We start from the raw sequence: 23,520 nt of genomic DNA, 5'->3' as shown, positions 1-23,520 counted from the left end.
GTTAAGAACTTAATTTGTTCCGGAGGTCCGTACTTAACCTGAAATTGTTTTTTTTTTTTAAATTTTATTTTATTAGAAAAAAGATTCACATTACACATCAGACATCAGATACATATATACATATACATACAATTAAAAAGTAGAAAATAACAAAAGAAAAAGAGATTACAAAGAAAAAAACGCATTCAAAAGAAGAAAAAAGAAAGAAAAGAAAAAAGAAAAAAAAGAGAAAAAACGGTAAAAGACAAACTTCCGTTCAACTTGGTCTAGGATTGCATAACCATTATATAATCTTTGCAGTAGAACTTACATTAGTATTGTACATCGAAGGTGTTAATTATCATCTGCTGTTGTGTTACTAATGCCCATATTGTTTTCAACATAAATTAAAAATTTATTCCATTCATCTTTAAGTTTCGTAGTATTATTTTGCCTTATTTTCTGTGTTAATCTCGCTAATTCTATATATTGATATAATTTCACTTGCCACTCTCCAATCGTAGGCATATCAGGGGATTTCCATTTTTGTGCAATTAAGATCCTCGCTGCGGCTATCGCATATTGGAAAAAGGTTTGATCTGATTTTTTTATTTCCTCGCCAATCATACCCAAAAGAAACAACTCGGGTGTTTTGGGGAAGTTGTACTTTAAGATTTTTTTCAATTCGTCATAAATCTTTCCCCAAAATTCCTTCACTGCCTCACAGGTCCACCAGATGTGGAAAAAGGTCCCAATCTTATCTTTGCATCTCCAGCAGTTATTATCAACTGTTTTATACATCTTTCCTAGCTTTGCTGGGGTCAGGTACCAGCGGTACATCATTTTCTCTAGATTTTCTCGGAGGGTTGCACACGCTGTAAATTTCATACCTTTCCTCCAGAGTGTCTGCCATTTATTATAATCGATATTGTGTCCAAGGTCTCTATCCCACTTTACCATCACACCCTTCACCAAATCCTCTCTTGTATCCCATTCCAATAATTGTTTATATAATTTGGAGAGGTGTTTATCATTACTCTCTAAGATTTCCACCTGAAATCTTGATTTTTTATCCCTCATCCCCAGTTTCTTGTGCTCACCCCACAGTGCATTGATTTGGTGAAAGTGTAACCATTCTTTTATCTTATCTTTCAACTCGTCATAAGACTTCACCTTCCAACCTTCTTCTGTCTTAATTAAAAGATCCTCATAGGTCCATCTTTCCCCCGTCATGTTTGGTTTTTTTATTTTAATGATATCCACTGGGGAGAGCCACCAAGGGGTCCCTTCTTCAATCAGTTTTTTATATCTATTCCACACCTCCAATAGTGAACCTCTAATTATATGACTAGAAAACCCTCTGTGAACCTCACCTTTCTCCTGCCACAGGTAAGCGTGCCACCCAAACCTAATATCAAAACCCTCCAAATCCAATAAATCAGTATTTCTAAGGGTGGCCCAATCCTTTAACCAACTTAAACAGGCTGCCTCGTGATATAACCTTATATTCGGTACCGCAAAACCACCTCTTTCCCTTGCATCTGTCAGGTATTTAAACTTTATCCTGGCTCTCTTCCCCTGCCAAATAAACTTAGTCATAATTTTTTGCCAGTTCCTAAAACGGGTGGTGCCTTTTATTATCGGGATATTTTGGAACAAAAACAGTAACCTTGGAAGAATACACATTTTAATCGCCACCATCCTGAAATTGTTATTAACCTGAGGTACCACTTTAGCTAATGGGGCCTCCCACTGCCACCGCGCCACCGCTGCGTGATTTCTGTTCTCATCCTGAAGTAAAGTTCTTAACCCAAGGTACTATTTCTGGGTTAGCAGAGTCTGTAACCTGAAGCATTTGTAACCTGGGGTACTACTGTACTTGTTTCCCAGCCTTCCTCAACTTGGCTGCCTTTAGGTCAGCCTTTCTCAACCTGTGGGTCCCCAGATGTTGTTGAACTACAACTCCCATCACACCTAGCTAGCAAGGCCAGAGTTCAGGGACGATGGGAGTTGTAGTCCAATAACATCTGGGGACCCACAGGTTGAGAACCGCTGCTCTAGGTATTGTTGCATTCCCAACTCCCATAGTCAGTGGTAATTAATTATAGGAGTTGGGAGTCCAAAATATCTGGCAGGATCCAGATTGTAGAAGGCTTCTTTCAATGTGGTTTTGACCTTCAAGATTTTGAGAGTCACATTATCTTGACAGGCAGCCAGAGAGTGAATATTAGGAGAAAGCTTTTGTTTTGTATAATGCGTAGCTAGAAGAGTTGGCAACTCTCCCTCTCATCCTTCCTTTCTCTGTTGCTGTACTTGAAATTTCTTATTGTGTCTCCCTTGTAAGTAATATACTGCTTATGTGTCCCAGTTGTCATTACAGATTTATGACTGCTTCATATCAATTATTGCTACTTCATGTTATCTTCCTTGCTAAATGGCTGCCTTGTAATATTGTTTGTCAGGGCAAGCGAAATGAGACATTATCCTCTGAGAATGGCAGCTCCGAAGAAAGAGAGTTTATAAAGTTGTTGTTAACACTTTGATTTGAAATGGCATGAGGAAGAAAGTTGGTTGCAGTCAGTAAGACGTCTGTGCTAGTAAACATAGTCGCAGTACTTCATTGATTATTGCTTTCCACATATCCATAGGATTGTTAGCTAGCAACAAAACGTCAAAGATGGTACTGGTGCAGGTGGATGTCTATATAAGCAGAAAGCTTGGTCTTCATGCAGCATTGCCAGCGGTACTTAGAATAGAGTGAGTGCCTGGAGGTGGTTGGAGGATGGATGGTGGCTAACAGATTGAGGTTGAATCCTGACAAGACAGAAGTACTGTTTTGCGGGGACGGGGTGGGTGGGTGTGGGGGACTCTCTGGTCCTGAATGGGGCAACTGTGCCCCTGAAGGAGCAGGTACGCAGTCATTTTGGACTCACAGCTGTCCATGGAGGCGCAGGTCAATACTGTGTCCAGGGCAGCTGTTTACCAGCTCCATCTGGTACGCAGGCGGAGACCCTACCTGCCTGCAGACTGTCTTGTCAGAGTGGTGCATGCTCCAGTTATCTTCCACTTGGACTACTGCAACACACTCTACATGGGACTACCTTTGAAGGTGAGCCAGAAACTGCAACTAATCCAGAATGAGGCAGCTAGACTGGTGACTGGGAGTGGCCGCCGAGACCATATGAGACCGGTCCTGAAAGACCTACGTTGGCTCCCGGTACATTTCCGAGCACAATTCAGAGTGTTGGTGCTGACCTTTAAAGTCTTAAAGCCAGATGGGTGGGGTAGAAGTATATTATTATTATTATTATTATTATTATTATTATTATTATTATTATTATTATTGAAATATGCTAGCCTTATTAGTGGCTGTGAAGATTGTTTTTTTTAATTACTCCAAATGGGGTTATGACTGAGACACTAATTGATTGAAACCAGTGAAGCTGCACAGAAGCTAGAGATGTATTTTCCCAGAACAGCTCCAGTGACAGCAGGGGTTTTTTAAATAAAAAGAACCACACACATCAAAACCCAGCTGACATTCCTTATCAAGGTGCCATTGTCACAGAGATTATTAGTGTGATGCTTAGAGTGCCTTCTCTGACTTGCAAAGTAGAATCTCTACTGCTCAAGAGAGAAACACCACACTCTCTTTTCAATCTTGACAGCTGGAAAAAAAAATCCCAAGGCATTTTTTTGCAGCTAGGAAATGGGTTACTATGGGTCTGAAGGATCAGTCTGCTCCCAGTGTCTACCTATCAGGTCTTCAGGATGTGATGTGCCATAACTGTTCGTTTTCATGTGAACCAAAGTCATCTTCATGCTTTGGTCTAGTTCGTACATCACAGTAAAACATGGTTAATGGTTTATCTTCAGCGTCTGGGTGGCTTTGCCACACACACGCACACACACACATACATACACACCTGTGTAGGAAACCTTGGCTACAATTTGTGCTTAGTTTGGAGCAAAACAAACTTCAAACCCTACTTTGGACATAGCAGTCCCTAGTGATGGGGCAGTTTAGAACACTCACTCTCTCTGTGTGTGGGGATGGATATATATATATATATATATATATATATATATATATATATATAACCACTTGATTGTAGAAAAACCTCAAAGTGCTTATATTATACACTATACATTATACATTATATTATAAAATATTTAAAAAGTTATAAACAGTTTTAAATATACAGTTCATAATACAAAAGTTTAAAAACATGAGTTACCTTATCTTCTCGGGTGAAACTAAAGCATAATACACATTTAACAATAGTAGCAGTAGTATTAAAAAATGTGGGTGGTGGTAAACAAGGTATGAAATGCATATATGCTTTCTTCAGCAAAACTAGCTGCTAATCAGCAAAATGGCAGACCCTCCATTTATCTCTCACCTAGGTGCTTCATTTTCTTTCCTAGCTTCTCACCCTGGGAGATCTCCACTTCCTTACCTCACTGTTGTCCTTCTGCCATTTATCAGTGAATTCCAGTGGAGTGCCAATCCCATCTGCAAATGGCCTCTTGGTGTGACCAAATGGGTGACAGACCCCATTTGATCTCCACCTGTTGCAAGGTGCTTGGTTTTATCTCTCCCCATCTCAAAACACACCCTCAGGGCAGTTGGAGTTCAGCTGGCCTATCTCTGTTGCTGCCAATATGTTTCTTCAACTATGGGAAGGAGTAAAGCAGGCAACTGACTTGCGCATGTTACTGCTGAATTATGGAGGCTCACCTTCTTTGACCAGCCATCTCTATAATACACAGGTTATGAACCCATTTTCACCTCAGCACAATAGGAAGTTTTCCCTTCACTTGTCTCAGTTTTTGAGACATGTGTAACAAGTCACAGGGGGTCGGTGTGAGCTATTGAGGTGTGAAAAGAAAAGAAAAAGCGTTGACAGAACATCCGGGAATACTTCTAGATTAGAGGACAAATATATTTGCTCCTTTTGCAGTATCTGTATTTTGCACATGCCTGCATATTATTATTATTTTAACATAAGAAACCACACATCTTGTTTTTAGAGCTTTCCCAGACATACAGCCATATGTTTTGCTGCTTTAGTGTTTGAATAAATATTTGAACTGTTTGCCTTTAGTAGCTGTTTGCCTCTCTCTTTTCTTTTTTTGCTCTTGCAAAAGCAAAGAAAAATAGACTGCTTACTTTCGTATATGAAGGAAAGCTTCTTTATTCCATACCGTCCAACATTTGTCTGATGAAAATAAGGATGTCTTTTTAAAAATAAAACAACAACAACAACAACAACAATAATAATAATAATAATAATACTCCACCCATCCAACTTGGTTGCCCCAGCCACTCTGGGCAGCTTCCAACATATATAAAAACATAAACATTAAATATTAAAAAACCCTTCCCTATACAGGGTTGCCTTCAGATGTCTTCTAAAGGTTGTATAGTTAATGTATTGGCTGGAATAAAAGCCACACTTTTTTCCAAATTCTGACCGTGAAAAGTTAAAGTGTGCCTTAAATTCGCGACCTTACAAAAATGGGCTTTTATTTTATCAGTGCTGAAACAGACGTATGGTAAAATGGAATGGGTGTGAGTGCCTGTGGAATTTTAAGGGACCTTGAATTTCAAAGGTGCGTTATATATTTGGGTGCGGCTTATATTCGGGCCAATATGGTGTATTGGTGGTCGCATAACCTTACCGAACCCCTCCCTCTCTCCCTCATCAAGCACCACATGACAAACTAATTTGGGCCCATCTTAGATTTGCAGTCTGGATCCCCTGAGCTCCATCACCCTCTTAATCAGAATCCCTCATTACCTTCATTCCTGTAGCTCAGCTACAGTTTTATAAGCGGGAAGACGAATATTTGCTTTGACATCCTGTTTTATGGTTCTCTTGCTTTACAGGAATCAAATCTATACATAGCTCTTGAGGATGGATTTTGGCTGCCTTCCTGTTAAGGTTTATAATTTCTGAAATCTTCATCTAATCCCCCCAAAACTGATAAAAAGTGGAGGAATACAGATTTATATCTGTACACTGATGCAATCAGAGTTAGATCTGCTGGCGGAGGAAATTCTCTGCATTTGAGAGTTAGCAATCATTTTTGAAATCCAGATTAATATCCTTAAAAAAGAAAAAGGCAGCTGAATGTTTATTCGAGCTAAAATGTTGATGGCAGAGAGTCATCAAATGTGGTCAAAAGCCCTGATCTATACCATCATGGAAATTACATTTGGTAAGAAATATATATATGCTGAATCCTATCTTGAAGTTCTACCAACTATGAATCCTTAACGCAGTCAAGGTGACTGGGTGGGATAGACAATATATTTGTGGATTTTATTTGCATTTGCAGAATTCTGCCGGTTTGCAGCAAGGCTTTAAAAAAAAAATGAGGTACACATTTATCAACTGAAAGTGAATCTGTTCCATCAGTTCACATAAAGCAATCACAATCTGATGAGCAGCTCTCTTTTGGAAGCTCTATTACATGAGCTTTTAAAAGGAAAAAATCCCACCTCCCATTTTTCTGCGGCATTTTTTTAAAATTGTAGGAAGGGAAGCATACTATTGAACGAGAAGGCACTGATCACACGTTAAAAATAAACACAGGCAAGCTTAATATTAGATGGAGCAAGCTGGTAGAGTTGGCAGTTCAGGGGAGATGTATGTTACTGTTGAAGTTCCTTCTGGAGTCAATTATTGCTGTTTGGCAATGTAAGCTTTAATGCTGCTTGCAGCATGTTAAATAATAAATTAGAGCAACACTTTGTGGTAACATTTTAGGAACCGAATTGATCACACATTCCAACATGCTAAGAATACCTCCCTTTAAAACAGTACAGATTCAGTTGAGTCATGGGCTGCAACCATATTAGGCTGATCATATTGAAATTGAAGACAAAGGGATTTGGGCAGCTGTGGGCAGGATTGAGTGAGTAACCCTATATATGTTTACCCAGAAATCGATTCCTATCGAAGTAATTGTGGATGGAATTGCAGTATGAAGACTGTGTTGTCCTTCGCTTCATTTATTCTCATTTTAAAGAAGATGGAATGAAGCTAAGAAACCTTGCCAAGGGCACACTCAAGATGGTGGCTTAGCCAAGAGCTGAAACACAACCTCATCTTCAGACTTGGCAAGGAATACCAGCCCCTCCAGTGTCCCTATTTTCCAGGGTCAGTCCTATATTTACAGGAAGCCGTTCAGGTTTCTGATTTCATCCCGGAATGTCCTGCTTTTCCTTAGGATGTCCCTATTTTCTTTGGAGAAATGTTGGCGGGTATGCGGGTAGCAATCCCAGGAGCCTTTGCAACTGCACCCCAACAGCCAAGTGAATCTGACCCACAGCCAAGTACTTTGGGGTACCAGTCTACCGCTGAATCACAGCCAGGTACTTTAGTGTACTGTCTACCCCTCTCATTGTTTCCAGCGATGAGAAAGAGTGAGAGCCACCATTGATTCCAATCTGGGAAGTGCTACTGGTTTTTCAAAGGTTTCAAGGGTTTAGAGGGTGTTTACAGGCTTTTTAGATGATGTTCCCCACCATACATGATTCCATGTACAGTGGACCTTCGGGTTACGTTACCTTTGGGTAACGTAATCTTCGGGTTGCGAACCTGGCAAACCCAGAAGTGGGTTTGCCGCTCACGTATCCTCCGGTTACGAAATCTTCGGGATATGGCTGGGCCTCCAGAACGGATCCTGTTCGTAACCAGAAGTACCACTGTATATGCATGGTCCTGGGAACATAACCCCTGGGTAAGTGAGGAAACCCCTGTATTTGTTCCCAAGTTACCACTAAGTTCCTAGAGAGGAATGGAGATTGGATGGGCGATTTCTGGGTTCCTTTGCCTTCTACTAACGCTGCAGCAGCTGGCTCAGGAAACCAAAAGCCTTGGCTCTTCCCCCTTGCCTTTCTGGCAATCTATCAGAAGTGAAAAAACCACATGGCATGACAATCCAAGCTGTTATCTCTACAAGGGTTTTGAAATCCTGACTTGTTTGTTTTTAAGGTGCTGCTATGGCGTTTAAACGGTTGTCTTAGCTGTATAAGTTACCTTTTTAAATATCTTACTGCAGTTTTTAGTGGGTTAAATAGAGAGGCCACAGTATTTGTGATATTTAGGGCTGGTTGTATGAGTCTAATATTTACAGGGCCTTTCTCTTCCTTTTGGAAAATTAAAAGCTTGCCATGCTTGCATCCTTAAAGGGCATCTGAATGTGATTTCTTTAAGTCTCTCATTTTTAGATGCCTCAAAACAATTTTGCATCCTTATTTCACATGTTAAATTTTTTTTAAGCTGCTGATAATGATATTGCAGGCAGATTGGGTTGGGTTCTTGCCCTTTCAAAATTTTGTTTGCCTCTCCTCTGCTGGAGATTGGCAGCTCTGGTTCCTGAAAGAGGATCTACTGCTCTATAATGCAGGAGCCGAGGGACGCAGGTGGCGCTGTGGGTTAAAGCCTCAGCGCCTGGGACTTGCGGATCGAAAGGTCGGCGGTTCGAATCCCTGCGGCGGGGTGCGCTCCCGCTGCTCGGTCCCAGCGCCTGCCAACCTAGCAGTTCGAAAGCACCTCCGGGTGCAAGTAGATAAATAGGGACCGCTTACCAGTGGGAAGGTAAACGGCGTTTCCGTGTGCGGCTCTGGCTCGCCAGATGCAGCTTTGTCACACTGGCCACGTGACCCGGAAGTGTCTCCGGACAGCGCTGGCCCCTGGCCTCTTAAGTGAGATGGGCGCACAACCCCAGAGTCTGTCAAGACTGGCCCGTACGGGCAGGGGTACCTTTACCTTTAATGCAGGAGCAGTTTTTTCTTGGTTTCCATCTGCTTTTATAGGCATCCAGATTTCTTTCCATCTGACGATGGGTGGCAAGCCAGTTCTTTGCATCTACAGAATCGGGAAGTCATTCTTCCCTCACCCTTCTCTGATGATAGCCATAGGATGTGTGTGGACACAGGCAGGGGGAGGTTTTTATATTATTATATATATTTTTAAAAGCCTAATGATTAGGACTCAACTGAATTAACATGGAAAATGGTCCTGCAGAAGAGATTGTGCAGTAGGGCATTAGATTAACAAAGTAAAGTCTGAATATAAAGCTCAAATCCTCTGTTCTTATAAAGAATTTTCTTACCACGGCATATATATTTTTCACAGTTCAGTAGTTGCTCATCCCGTTTTTTTTTTATTATCCCACGGCTACTGATGGCAAACCGTTTCTCATAAAGCAAAACTGCTACTGGCAATTTACAGAAGAGACGGGAACGCAACTTCAAAGCATTTAGCGTAGAGCAGTAAAAATTAATTAATTACATGGAATTATGTAAATTGATTGTAGAAAGTAGCACATATGATTAGAGCTTAACTTCAGTTTAATATTTTTTTTGCGTGCGTGTGTGCTGTAAATTCAAACACATGGCTAGGTGTATAAAGGCAATCTTTACAACTGGGTTTTACACATAAACCTACTCGTTTAGTTGGCAGTTTGAACTTGTTATCTCTGATTGCAGAAGAACTGTGCTGTGCATGTAGATGTCATTCCGAGTTCTCAAATTTTCCACCTTGACGAGGTCTAGACAGTTGCCATATCCATGCTGCTTCTGTGGAGAGGACTGTATTGATGTTTCTTTATCCAAATTGGGAAGGGAGGCTGCCTGAGAACCAAAGGTACATTACCTTCGAGTTTTTGATAGCAGAAAGGCAGGATATAAATGTAAGAAAATAAAATAATAATAATAAATTGTGCAAGCTCCAAACACAGTAGCTTAAAGCTGCTATCCTGTGCACATTAAGAACAAACACAATTTAACTCCATGGAACTCACTTGTTTCCCATGCCTGGCCAAATCTGATTAGCTCCATGGCATTGGGAGGTCATTAATTTTTATTATTCTGTCCTTCATTGACTAGGACAGGGTTTCCCAAACTTGGGTCTCCAGCTGCTTTTGGACTACAATTCCCATCATCCCTGACCACAGGTCCTGCTATCTGGGAATGATGGGAGTTGTAGTTCAGAAACAGCTGGAGACCCAAGTCTGGGAAATCCTAGGCTAGAATCACTAGGGAAGAACAAAGCCCAGGGATGGTGGTAGTGTCGCAACAGTATTGGAGAGGGAAATAGCAGTGAAGAAATGCACCACTGTGTCTTTCTGGGAAATTTCCCCAAACATGTTAAAAGGGTAAGCATTTCGCACAGTCCTGTTGTACATATAAGCAGTTATAGGGTCTAAGCCTTTGCAGGCTCATAGGCCTTTGCAGGGTTTCTAGTCATAAATAGCAATTTTCATTGTGGCTGGAAGGCCAAAGAACGTCATTGCACACTGAAGCTCTGACAATGTATTTCTAGTAGGCTATCTCTCAACACGCTCCTAATAGACACCAACTCAACCAATTATGTTAGTGTAGCCTTGGACCGTACCAAATTTAAATTCATCTAGGTTTTTACATTTCATTTTAAAAAGGTTGCAGTGTGAATCAGAAAAGCCTTAATCATTTCAGCCTTGCGCATAAAGATTGAAAGGATTAAAATAGAGTTGAGTAAAACGTTAGAAGTTTAAGATCCTTTTGAACGGAGATAAGGAATGTACCCTCTTGACATCATTAAAAATACTTCCCTCCCCCCATTTTTCGTACAACTAACCCATTGCCCTCATTTTCAGGGCTCAACTACCTTGCTGTTCGCACAGCTGGGAGCACACGCAAGCTTATATTTTCAGAACTGAAAAGAGCTACTGCTGTAGCAATCTGTCCACAGCTGAAAAAAAACTGTTAGCTTCAAAAGCACTTAGGTTCTACCAGGTGGATTAGATAATGAAGCATTAAGGTCATTGGCCACACCTGTTTTCTCTGCAGTGTGGCTTTGTGTGTGTTATTCCTTTGACAGACTTGAGGTGAAGGAAGCAGCAAATACATGAATCTTTAAAATGCAAGTGTTTGAAGTGTATGTGTTTAAAAGGATAACCCTCTTCGGTTGCATCTTATACAAGGTGGAGGTAAGAAAGGTGAGATATGTGGATTTGGGAGCCCCAAAGACACACATAGGATGGATCGTGGAAGCCATCATTCTATGTTACTTGCATTTGCTTGAACCCTGTGCGTGATCGGGTGGCTCTGCAGACCTTGTTGTTGTTTAGTCGTTTAGTTGTGTCCGACTCTTTGTGACCCCATGGACCAGAGCACGCCAGGCACTCCTGTCTTCTTCCACTGCCTCCCGCAGTTTGGTCAAACTCATGCTGGTAGCTTTGAGAACACTGTCCAACCATCTCGTCCTCTGTCGTCCCCTTCTCCTTGTGCCCTCCATCTTTCCCAACATCTTTTCCAGGGAGTCTTCTCTTCTCATCAGGTGGCCAAGGTATTGGAGTCTCAGCTTCAGGATCTGTCCTTCCAGGGCTGATTTCCTTCAGAATGGAGAGGTTTGATTTTCTTGCAGTCCATGGGACTCTCAAGAGTCTCCTCCAGCACCATAATTCAAAAGCATCAATTCTTTGGCGATCAGCCTTCTTTATGGTCCAACTAACCCCTCCCTAAACATGGGGAAGGTCAGGGACAAGGTGGGCAGGACTGTGCACTTTGGGACTTTGTGGGGCGGGACTTGAGCACCCCCCATGCCCTTGTTCAGGGATACAGCATCTGTGTAATTGCCAGAAATCTCTGTGTACAGAGTCTCATTCAGCCCACAGTGCTTTGTTTTGGCCATAATACACAGTAAAGGATGATGCAATGACCAAAGAAGAAAGAAATCAATAAGGGCCTGGAGTCTGCTCCCAACAATTTACGTTGGTTTGGTCAGGCAAAGCATGATTAAGGGAGGATGCTGGGACTACATGCAACACCAAGTCATATTTAAAACAATCCAAGGTTGTAAAGCCTGCACCAAACCAAGCCTTCAGGTTATAGTTCACTGGCAGTAAATAAACCATAATGAAACTATTAGGCAGGGGTCACACTTGATAATAAGCCATAGCTTAATAAGCCATAAACCAATAAACCACCAGCTGCCCCTCTTTCAAACATCTAGAAGACAATTTGATTATCTGGTCTAGAATTTATTTGTCTTTGTTTATTTTGTTCCATTTATCCACATTAGTGGAAGTACTGTTAGGTTTTTCTGAGGTCAGTCCCCCTTTTTCCTTTCTGCTTTTGTGCATTTTGCAAAGTAGCATAATTAACTGCCTTGATGGAGAGGCTCCTCTTGAGTTGAGGATTTCCCCCCCCCCATCCCTTTTCTTTAGGGATATGCTGAATTCTACAGTGAGAGAGAAGATGTAACTTGTCAGCTCTATTTCCGGCCAGAACGGCTTATGTTCACTTACCTTTCAAACTGATGCTAGAGGAGAAGAACCGGGCTTCCTCTAAAGTTCAGCTTCTCTTTTAATAATGCTGTGTAAAAATCAGGGCTCAAAATTGACAATTGTTTTGTTGCTGGTGGCAAGTTGAAATTGTGTGCAGGTGATCAAGCAAGGAAACCTTTGTGAACTGGGAAAGTTCGTGTGTTTTTCTCCCCAGTTTATATCAGCATTACAAATGAATACAGTAGGCATTTGGACTAATAGCTGTTTGTGAACCTTTGTGCTAGACTAAAAGGCATTAGCCTTCCTTTGCGTTCATCTTGGACTCTTACTGCTTTTGAATACGATTAACTAGGTGGAATTAAAAGTTGATTGCCTCTCAGTGCATGCATTTCTGGTGTCTTTCCTTAAAAAGGAACTGTTGGTAGGTGACATGGGAGAAGTAGAATGCAGCTTTGGCTTGCCGAATAATTCAATTTAGAAATCCCTGTTGTTTCACAGAGGTTTTAGTTAACACGGTAATTTAAATATCTCTAGTCCGGCATTAACACCAAACAATTACACAAACAAGTCAAGAGCTTTGCAATAACTTGAATGTCTCAATTTTACTTCCAACAGTATGCTAGTCCCTTAGAGCAAACTATCCCATTAGTGCACCTGGTTTCTGAAATGTTCACTGAAAGAGGAAACATCCAGCTGAGCTGAGTAGAACTTAATTTCCAAGTGAGCATCTTCAGGCCTATAGCCTTTGTATAGATGGGTACAGGAAGGGGGTCGGGGAAGTGATAGTTGAGTTTAGAGCATTCTAAACTTTGAGCAGGAGTCAAAACTTTTATTTAATGGGTACTTAATTAAAACTAATGAACCGTGTTGTTCATTACAAGCTTTTCTTGGAGAAATGTGTGCTTCTGAACGGTCCTGTCATCATGATTACTGTTGCCATCCTGTAAAGCTCAGCAGGAAATTCTAGGCATGCTTATTTAACTATCAGGGCTTCTTAATTAGCTTTGAATATGTTTCTCTTTTTAGAAGGCCCAGGCCATTTCATAATGCTGGAAATAACTGTTCCTTTTCCAGTGATAACCTCCTGTCAAAAACACAGTGCCTGAAACACTTGATTAATTGGAAAGGTAAATGATCGCCATGGTCCCATGTCAGAAGTGCTTATGGTACAGAAAAAACATGAGGTGTGACTCGTACCACTATTCATCATAGAAAGAATTTCAGAATTGCAGTTGCATTGAGAATTATAGGGAGAAGTGCACCTTCCCAATTTTCTGCAGGAGTGCATGCATTTGTATTGAAATGAGCACCTTATGAACAAGCAAAGGCAGGTGCAGGAGCATACAGTCAAGTGAAACTATTTATTATTATTATTATTATTATTATTATTATTATTATTATTATTATTTGTGACCATCTCTGGCTCACATAGAAGATAAATCTGTTTGATCTGCACTCTTCTTTCCAAGTAGTGTAGGATCCAGTACATATTTTCATGTGCTGAACAGTTCAGTGTTCAAAACTCCCATTTTGCGACAGGGAATTTCATTAGTATGAGCAGTTTCTGAGCTCTGGGTGCAGCGCCTAAGATTTCAGATTAAAACTGCAGAGTGGAAGGAAAGGAGGCCCTTTTTCTGCTCCCCACTTCCAGCTACTCTCTGAAGACAGGAGAAGAAACCCTCTTAAGAATATTAGGGGGGCGGGCAGGAGAAGGACTAGACCATATGAAAAATGAAGCTGCAGCTCATTCATTTTCAACTTTGTATTCTTATGAAAAAGCATGCCTAGACATTTCATTGTTGTGCCCATAACCTAGGTTTAAGGTGCCATTTAGCTCCTAGAAACTAACACTGGAACATCTGTGCTATATCAACAAAGCCTTTTACTATGACCACATGCTGATTGCTAGATCAGGGTGAATATTTTGAAGATCACTGTCACATGTAGATGCGACAAGACACAGTTAAGAAAAAATAAGGTAAAGAAATAACAGGATATGAACCTGATAAATGAAGTAAGGTGAACGTATAACAATGTGCTTTTGGAAGCCCAGCTAATTTGCTGTCTCTCAACTGGGCAGCTACCCTGTTTTGTAGAGGTGCTTTTCCCCTTACAAAAACACACATTTTTCGACTCTGATAGCAAACTGTGAAACACACCCAAGCATGCTGAGTTAAAATTGACTTAGCAGTTTCTGAAAAATGTGAAGTGATTTGTTATGGTTATCAAATCAGGCCTTCAGTTCTGTCATCTTGAATCAAAGTGTGCATGTTCTGTAAAAGCTTTCAGAAAAGCACTTCAGGACCAGTTCTCCTTTAAAATATTGCAAAACAAATATCCACTACAGTTGCTGATTGTGCTTGCAATATACTTTGTGAGCTTTTAGCAAAACTAAAATAGGAAAACAAATTTTGGAGCTGCTAGCCCTCCCCAGAGAGAAAAATGTTTGTGTACAACATTATTCTGTTTTGAAATTAGAAGCTTAAGTTATTGCTACTGTTCATTTGGAAAATTAACCAGTTAACAAACTGAATCAAGTACAAGGGAATAATCAGAATGCACAGCACTGTAACATGTTGATTTGGGTTGCCCGTTAGCAACACGTCATTCAAGAAAAACTGTAAGTATAAAGTATAAATGACTTTGGACGAATGTTTATCTTACCAGAACAATGTGGAAGCTTTACTTGTTAAAAGGGTTTAGGTAACTGAGATCAGGGTGCACTGGAATGGGAAGAAGCTACGCCCATCTCATGAGTGATGTGCTTGCTTTAGTGGTGTAGGATCCATCCGCAACAGAGACGTTCCATTGCACTGCTAAGCGTAACATGGGAATTGACTCCTAAATGGCACGCCCATGTTCCACTGCCCCCTATTGTAATTCTAAAGCCCTATATTGGGATTCCAAATTGTGTTTTGATCCTACAAACTGATGCCAGCCTCTCCAGTACACCTAGGAGGTGTGCAGACTCAGGCTGGGAGATATCCGGTTTTCAGCATTGTGATACATCACCAACTAAACATTGCAGTATACTGATAAATCACAATGTCTGAATTGCTTCAGGTTTGATCCTATGGGCTGATATGGGGTCAAGATTGAGCCCAGGGCTGCCAGTCCAGGACAGCACTGCATCATGTGGTTTTGCTTTGATATCCTAGGTTATCCTAGGGCATAATGATCTTGTTCAAGATTGGTCCCCAAGGATGGCATAATTGGACATTTGCTAGTACCCCAAGCCTGCCTGAGGGCTGGCTGCCATAACAGAAGTGACCATTCTTACTTTGTAAGGAGTGCCCAAGAAGATTAGATGCAGCATAGGAGAAGTCTTGGCTTCCATGTCCTGTTCCTTTCAGGTTAAGGAGGTCCACCAGGTGGTAGTTTACACAAAGGGCCCCCAACATTGCTCATGTTGCAGGATGCATGGATTGTTCCAAATGGAAGGAGAGAGAAAAAGGAAAAAGGAAGGGGGGAAATCTCAAGATGTGGATATGGTTTTATTTATAAACAAGCCCAACACATTTTAGATTGCGTAAATTGACACATTGGGCTTGCCTATAAATAAAACCATATCCAGCATCTTGAGATTTTCCTCCTTCCCCTTTTTCTGATTTATTCTGGGTGCTTACCGTTTTCTTACTATTTATATAGATGGGGCTGAATGGCTTATGTGCCACAATGTGGATGTTGTCACTGTGACAGAGCTACTGCCTCTTGTAGCCACATGGTACAGGATTGCAACAACCAGCGAAGCAAGGAAATTTGCACTGTTTCTTTCTGTTACATACAGTGCATTACGGCTATGCCATCACATCTTGGCATAGCTATAATGCACTGTATTGTGATTGGGAAAGCCTGTTGAAAAAGTTTATGGATTTGTTAGCCGCTCTTAATGCGCTTGGTTTTGTTTTGTTTTTAATTTGCCTCTAAATCAGTCTTCTGACAATATAACTAGGGCACGATGTATGCTACAGATCCACGAAGCATAAATATCTCAAGGATATCATTATCATGTTGTGGTGGTTTGAAAATGTTAATTGGAAGCTAACATTTGCCTTCCGAGCAGATTCCTTCTAAATATTTTATCATCTTCATGCTAGAACTTGTGGGGAGATTAGTGGCTAAATTGTAATAGCCGCTGTCTAGCATCTATAAATTGATGTAATAAGCATAGCGAAACCTAATTTGCCAAACTGTATGATATCATTATTAGTAAGTGTAGTTCATCTCATGCTTGTAGGCATATAAAGATGTATATCTGACTGGAGGAAAGGGAAAAGTTATTGAACCACAGTGACCTTAACAAAATATGCTTAGTCTCAATTCTCCAGTAGGGAGCTCTTGCGGGACCTGGATGCATGCACATAAATGCCAGCAGTGCTTTAATAGGAACTGGTGGTGTATGTAATAGATAGTTTGCAAAGAATTAACTCTTCTTCATTCCATAAGGTTAGTGACCTCTTGCTGGATTTATCCTGGATATTTTTGTCATGAAAGGAAAGTAAAACTGGCAGTTCTTCTCTGGCTCAGATTTTTACCTGAGCCAGATAAATATTTGGGGCCTTGTAAAGTTTGCCTTTCCTTTTGAGAGAAACTTCACTGAGTCTCTGAAGTTTACTTCATTTGGGATGATTTTGATAGCATCCTCTACACATGCAAGAAGTGCAAGAATCACAGCGAAAAGACAGATGGGAGTTTTCTAGAGGATGACTCACAATGTGGAGGAGTTATCTTGCTGAGTGAAAAGCCATGCTTTACTGTCTTTGTTTTTTATTATGTCTTTTGTGTTTTGATTTTTTTATATTATAATTATTATATATTTTGTGCTTTTTTTCTGTAATTTTCTGTTGTGAACCATCCTGAGACTTATGGGTATAGGGCAGTACAGTGGTACCTCGGGTTACATACGCTTCAGGTTACAAACGCTTCAGGTTACAGACTCCGCTAACCCAGAAATAGTGCCTTGGGTTAAGAACTTTGCTTCAGGATGAGAACAGAAATCGTGCGTCGGCCGCAGTGGGAGGACCCATTAGCTAAAGTGGTGCTTCAGGTTAAGAACAGTTTCAGGTTAAGAACGGACCTCCGGAACGAATTAAGTACGTAACCAGAGGTACCACTCTATACAGATTTAATTAATTAGTTAATTAGTCAATTAATTAATTATTTTTATTAATAATATATTCTTTTTCCTTATTGAGTGTAAGAAGAATCCCACTGCTGAGTCCTCATGTCTGTCTCGTAATAAGACAAAAGCTGCCCAATTTTAATTGCAAAAGCAAAAAATAGATTTCCTTTCCTAAAACTTCTCACCACAACTTCTCACCATTAGAATCAGGTTCCAAACAAACATGCGTATGTAGGCGAGAACTTCACACGAAGTCTGATTTTGCCGCAGTAGTTTTCTGATAAACGGATGACATTATTTCGTGCTATATATATGTTGCAGGGAGTGAGTACCGAGAAAGGAACAAATCCTCTGTGGGCATATGTGAACTGGTTCCAGTCACGTGAATAGCTGTGTGCTAATTTAAGTTGACAGCTGTATCAAAATGGATTAGCGCCACCACCGCCAAACTCTCAGAGTTTAAACTTTCCACACATATTAAACGTGAAGGAGAATTTTAAAAGCTTGAAATAATTTTATATAAGCCATTTATCTTGTTTTCCTTGAACCCTAGGAGACCCCAAGTCTGCAGATTGCCACCTTGCTATTATTATTATTAATAATTATTATTAATCCCCCTCCACCAGCAGGTCCCAGGGTGAGTTATAGCAATTTAACATACAGTATTCAAAACAGCTAAAACAAATTACAGTCACCGAAATAGGATGGGGGTCCTGAAAGCACATGGCACAAATGTTCCAGGCCAGGGTAAAAATGTATGCCTTCAGTGGGATGTTATATTATTGTGATATTTAGGTTGCGGTTGTATATGAACTACTTTGGGAGTAAGTACCATGGAAGTCAATAGAAACTATCACCTATATAGTTTTTTAAAATTAATATTAAATAATATAAGTATGATAAGTCCCAGGGAGCTGGGAAAACATGGGTCTCTGATTGTGTATTGTAGATTAAGATATAAGGCTGATAGAATATAACATTTTGTGTTTCTATTCCTCTCTCTTTTCTTTTCCTTTTTATTATTTTTCTCTCTTTAGATAATAGCTTTGCTTGGTTTTTTTATGGTATTGTATCTTGAAAATGTTTAATAACATTGATTCAAAATTGAAACTGTCTCCAAGGAGACCTACATGCGATTTTTCTGTAAATATGGGGGACAGTTTTAAAGAGGGAGGAGAATAAGGTAATAGGGCAGATTGAAGAATGTCTTAACATGTCTGCCTGGAGTAGAGGGGGAGCAGGAAACTACCTTTCATACAGGTCCCATCTGAAAGGCCTTATCTGGAAAACGTAAAAGAGAAAATTAATGAAAAAGTTAATGGTTCATCTCATTTGTCTACTTGCATCTTGGTTGCATGTGCAGTCCCACACTTAAATATTTTGTTTGTTTGTAACATAACAGCCCAGCTTAGCTCTTCTCCACCCATTGGGTGTGAATTGGCACCACATTCCACCTAGGCACAAAGGTGTCACAATTTGCATGATTTTGGTAGCTTGGGAAGAAAGGGTTGACTATCTGAATGACCGATGCTAAAAGCAAGCATTTGGATGCATCAGGTTTTCTTATGATTAAGGGAGGTAATAAAACAGAACGGTCAGCCTTCTTATCGCTGACTGTTGTGACCCATTTGTCCCAGGAGCTTGACCTGGGTGTCTGGACTGCATACAGCCTGGGGCCAGAATGCCTAAATCTCTCTTTCCCCTCCTTCTGTGAACTTCACCTTGAGATCAGGTTGAGCAAGCTCCATGTTGTATCCCACTGGTATTGGAGATATGTTTGACATGTGGGAGAGAGCCTTTTGTAGCTACAGTCAGATTTGCAATGGTTTTGGGGTGCCTTTTTAAAAGACCTGCTTATTCCAGCTGACAGTTTTGTCTGCTGCTCTATCTGTAACTTCTTGAACTGATTTGAGTTTCTTTTGTGTTCTAGATGGGTAGTTGTTTTGGGCACCTTTGGGAGGAAAACCAGGGTATAGGTTGATGATGGATAAATTTTTAGTTTCTTGCTCCTGGCACCTCACCACTTTCAGATACAGTTTTCATGATGTATTGAGATGGATGGATTATCTGCAGTATATGAATGTTCCTCTTGTCTCCCTTTTCTTTATTTTACTGTGCTGTTTCATAACGCTTTCTCCCAGGTGTTTGCCACTGGCATTTACAGCACTGCAGAAACCTTTGTTTAAAATCTTGTCCAAAGCAGCTCTGCACAGAGAGCCCCGCCAAGCCAAATACGGGTTGTTGGTTATCTATTGTGGTCTCCCTATTTCTGTTATCACAGGCAGGCAGCAAAAACAAGAGAGTTCTCAGTCTCTAGTGGGGTGAAATGCGAGGCAAGGGGGAGTATGTTCAGTTTGGCGGCTTATATGCTGTGTAGGCTTGATCTGAAAAAGCCTTTAACAACTTGGTGCCCACAAGATGTTTCAGAAGACAACTCCCAGCATCCCTGACTCTTGTGTCTGGGGCTGTTGGGAGTTGTAGTTGAAGGTTGGGGGAAGGCTGATTTTTCAACATAGTTAAGAAAAATCCATCTCATTCATAGAATGTCTGGAAATGGTGCCACGAGGCCCGTGTTGCATGTTACATTATTGTAAAATAATTTAGCCATTCTGAGATCGCAAAGTAACATCATCATGGCTTTCAGAAACAGCGTGACTATTTACTTTTCAGGCACCTCAGGAGATATAGATTGAAATAACTGCCATGGTGTCCAAAATATTACTTATGACAGCATGAATGATTGAGATTTTCCCTCTGGCCATATATACTTGGATAACACAATTGAGGAACCATCCCTAGAAAACTTTATAAAAGCTGCAGCAGGCAACGTCTTTATTGGGACCAACCAAAATGTCACAAACAATGAGCCCAGGAAGTTCCTGATTTTGAAAGACTTCACCATGCCACCTTGGAGTTCCCTGGCAAGCCTTGCCCTATTGTATTCTGTGATGCCATTGCATGTCACAATATGGGCAAAATGTTGGGAACAAGCCTTTTCCATATTGAGTCACATTGGACACAGGAAGGGGATGGATAAGAAATAATCTTGTACTGCAGTTGTAGCTGCCAGTAGCTGTTCTCATCACAGTTGATGCGTGTATGGCAGAAATCCCTGTAAATAAGTAGATTAGATGAATACATGAATAGGAATTCTGGGTTCTGCTAGCCGTGGTAGCCAAAATGCAGCCTCAGTTTTCCGAGATAAACAGTCCTTACCTACCATATGTTCAGGATTAAAAGCAGGGAATGGGTTCCACCATTGTGTCCTCATTTAAGCATCCATGAAACAGATGTTGTTGATGGGCAGACTTCTGTGGTAGATGAACCATTAATTTTATCCGACGTGGATTTTGTGCTCTGAGCTTCCTGTTCCTTCAGAAGTGTCCCAACAGTGTGATTCCCTCCAAGTCAAGAAATGATTGTGGAGAATTACAGAATCATAGACTGCATTCCAAGTGAATTGAATCTGAATGTTGTATTTTTAAAATTTTGTTTGTATTCTTTCTCTGTGTGTATATTATTGAAGGGTGGTGTACAAATTCGTCAAATAAACACAAACTCATGTTGTTGTTTTAAAAAATAACTTCTTACGCTGCTTATTTATATTTTGTTTATTTATTAGGGTGATCAATGCGGGTAAAAGTACACACAATGAAGACCAGGCCAGTTGTGAAGTACTTTCAGTCAAGAAGAAAGCAGGAGGAACTAATTCCACACCAAACAAAAACTCCTCTACTAAACGGAGGTCTTCGTTGCCAAATGGGGAAGGACTGCAGCTGAAAGAGAATTCAGTAAGTTGCCGCTTCCTTCTTTAATCTGTCCACAGTGAGATGGTTGCTTCACTTGCAGAATCCTTGTGCAAGTAGTCTATGCTACAATGCTCTCTAGTAAAACACATGTGTGTAAGCATGGCAGTTGTGGATAGAATGGGCAATTAGCTCCCATTCTTTCCAGCTTCTGGTGCTGTCTTTGATCGCTCAGCTTGTTTTGCACCCCTAAGAACAATTGTGTTGAAAATGTGGATTGACTTATAAGCTCTGGGTTCAGCCCCTGAAATGCTTCCAATGATTGCTTCAGCTCACGATGGCCACCAACTTGGACGGCTTTAAAAGAGGATCAGACAAATCCTATCTCCGAAGTCCACATCAGCCTCTGGTTCACCCCTGTGAGAACGGGATATGGGGCTCAGATGAGCCTTTGGCAGAACTCTTCTTATGTGCCAACCAGGCAACCTTGTCCTGTACTTACAGCTGCTCCAGAGCTATGGTTTGAAACTTAGTATGAAAAATGACAGTTAGGTGATTACAGCTGGTCATGGTGGCTGCTGTTTTCTTTGCAGAGGGCGAAGCTCTGCTTAGGATGCCCAGGTTGTAAGGCTCATTAGCTGGGAGCAGAAGCTGCTGTTCACCTCCATGAGTCACCTTAGCATGTATGGAGCAGTGACATTCAGAATTACGTATGGTATCCAACTAAGTTAGACCCATGTAGTTTAATGGACATGCTCATTTAAGTCCATTGGTTGTAGAGCATCTACTCTTCAGGGTGAGCAGGTTGGCTACAGCTCTGCAGCTTCTGCTCCTGGTACATGATTTGAGGTTCATCAAATAACAGGTGCAGCTAGAGACAGACACAGCTTCTCCCTTTCCCCAAAAGATGCCAGTTGACCTGGCGCCAACAAGAGGGAGGAGACTCTGAGCTTGTTCCCCCCCCCAAAAAAAACACAAAAACTTTTGAGAAATGAAAGTCTCTAGCCCTTGTAGAATTAGAGATAATAAAGCAAAATGTGTGAAATGAACCCGGTCCAGCCTTTCAGTGCTTTTAGAAAATGAGAGTAAAGTCACAGATGTGATTGCTGAGGGCTGTAGAGAAATTCTAGAATCGCAGGTGTGCCAGGAAAGATGAAAAAAATGGCCTTAACCAGGAAGTCCCTTCTCTAAACAACAAGGACTTGCTGATTCATTTTGAAGCTGATCTTTGTTTTTCTTTGGTAAAGAAGTGGCTGTTGCCCAGAGAAAACAACCAAGGAATTCAAGATTTTAGTTTAGTTGTGCCCACCCAAAACCACAAGTTAGCTGCAAACACAGGAGTTTGTGTGCTCTTTCTAACTGATTTAATTTCATTCAGAAATGTGATTTCCCCCTCTTTTGAGTATGCAAACATAAAAAGAATTACCACACACGTCCAGCCCATTTTAGTATATCCATATTTCAGGGGGACATTGCAGCAGAGAGTGAGCATGGGCTATGTCACCCCTCCAAAACAGCCCAATTTTGTTATACAGTGGCAGGTGGATTCAGGGTGGGAGGACTGAGAGAGGAGTGTACGACAACCCTGAAGTGTAGTCTGGTGTTGCTATATTCTAGTCTCTTGGCTTTTTTTAAAAAAAGGAAAATGCAGTAAAAAACAACAACTGGCTTTGCATGGTTTAGGGGTAGCACTGGTGCAGAGCAGGCCTCTTGTGCCTGAAAGTTCTTTGACAGGCAGCGATTCAACAGGTTAAGTCATTTCTCGTAGAAATACAGTTACAGAAAAGTTTTAATTTGCTGACCTCACTGTCAGACATCTTAGTACTTTTGTGTAGCCTCATTTCTTTTAGACCCTTTATCTCACTTGCTAATGAGAACACCATTTTGCCTAGAATACAAATCATATGCAAATCTGTGCCCTCTTCTGCTTTAAACCCAGAAAATCTTGCTCACACACCTGTTTCTATGCATTGTGGATTTTTTGAAGGAACGTCTTGTCCTCAAATAAGATTCAATAGTCTAACTTAGGTAACTACCTTACAAATGTTATCTGTGCCTTTGCTGTTCCATGGTTCATTTCCCAGTTCTCTGGGTGCCTCATTTTAAAACCGGTTAAGAATTTAATGCATGTATAGATGATATCATGCTTTGAAATACATAGCCTGAGTTTATTGAGCTTCAGTGTTTCAGAAGAGATTAGCTTTAAAATATGATTGCTGCAAAACGCTTGCTGCTAGAGGGCAGTCTTGTTCCAGAAGCTAGCCCATTTCACTGGGCTGCCTTTTTAAAAGAATCTGAAGCTGGCCTTCTTTGTGTGCCACATTAATGTGTAGTAGCACAGAAGTAAGACATTTCACTCTGCGTTTCTTGCTGAGATATTGTTGCATC

General features: G+C 40.8%; 1 protein-coding gene across 2 annotated transcripts in view; it reads left to right on the top strand.

The window, feature by feature from the left end:
* The window catches only part of PPM1H (protein phosphatase, Mg2+/Mn2+ dependent 1H), an 82,169-nt gene that overhangs the window by 11,804 nt on the left and 46,845 nt on the right, over positions 1–23,520 (top strand). Inside the window, exons 1-2 of one of the 2 annotated variants that reach the window (XM_081928082.1) lie at positions 20,385–20,500; positions 21,009–21,177. In XM_081928082.1, coding sequence (XP_081784208.1) covers positions 20,478–20,500; positions 21,009–21,177 — 192 coding nt within the window. In that variant the 5' untranslated portion in view covers positions 20,385–20,477. Of the gene's footprint in view, positions 1–20,384; positions 20,501–21,008; positions 21,178–23,520 lie in introns of those variants that run through there. The other variant, XM_081928083.1, reaches the window with a different exon arrangement.

The sequence above is a fragment of the Podarcis melisellensis genome, assembly GCF_964234715.1.
Source record: "Podarcis melisellensis genome assembly, chromosome: 10".
Taxonomy (NCBI): Eukaryota; Metazoa; Chordata; class Lepidosauria; order Squamata; family Lacertidae; genus Podarcis; species Podarcis melisellensis.
Note: the sequence above shows the minus strand (reverse complement) of the source record. Positions and strands in the feature narration are given on the sequence as shown.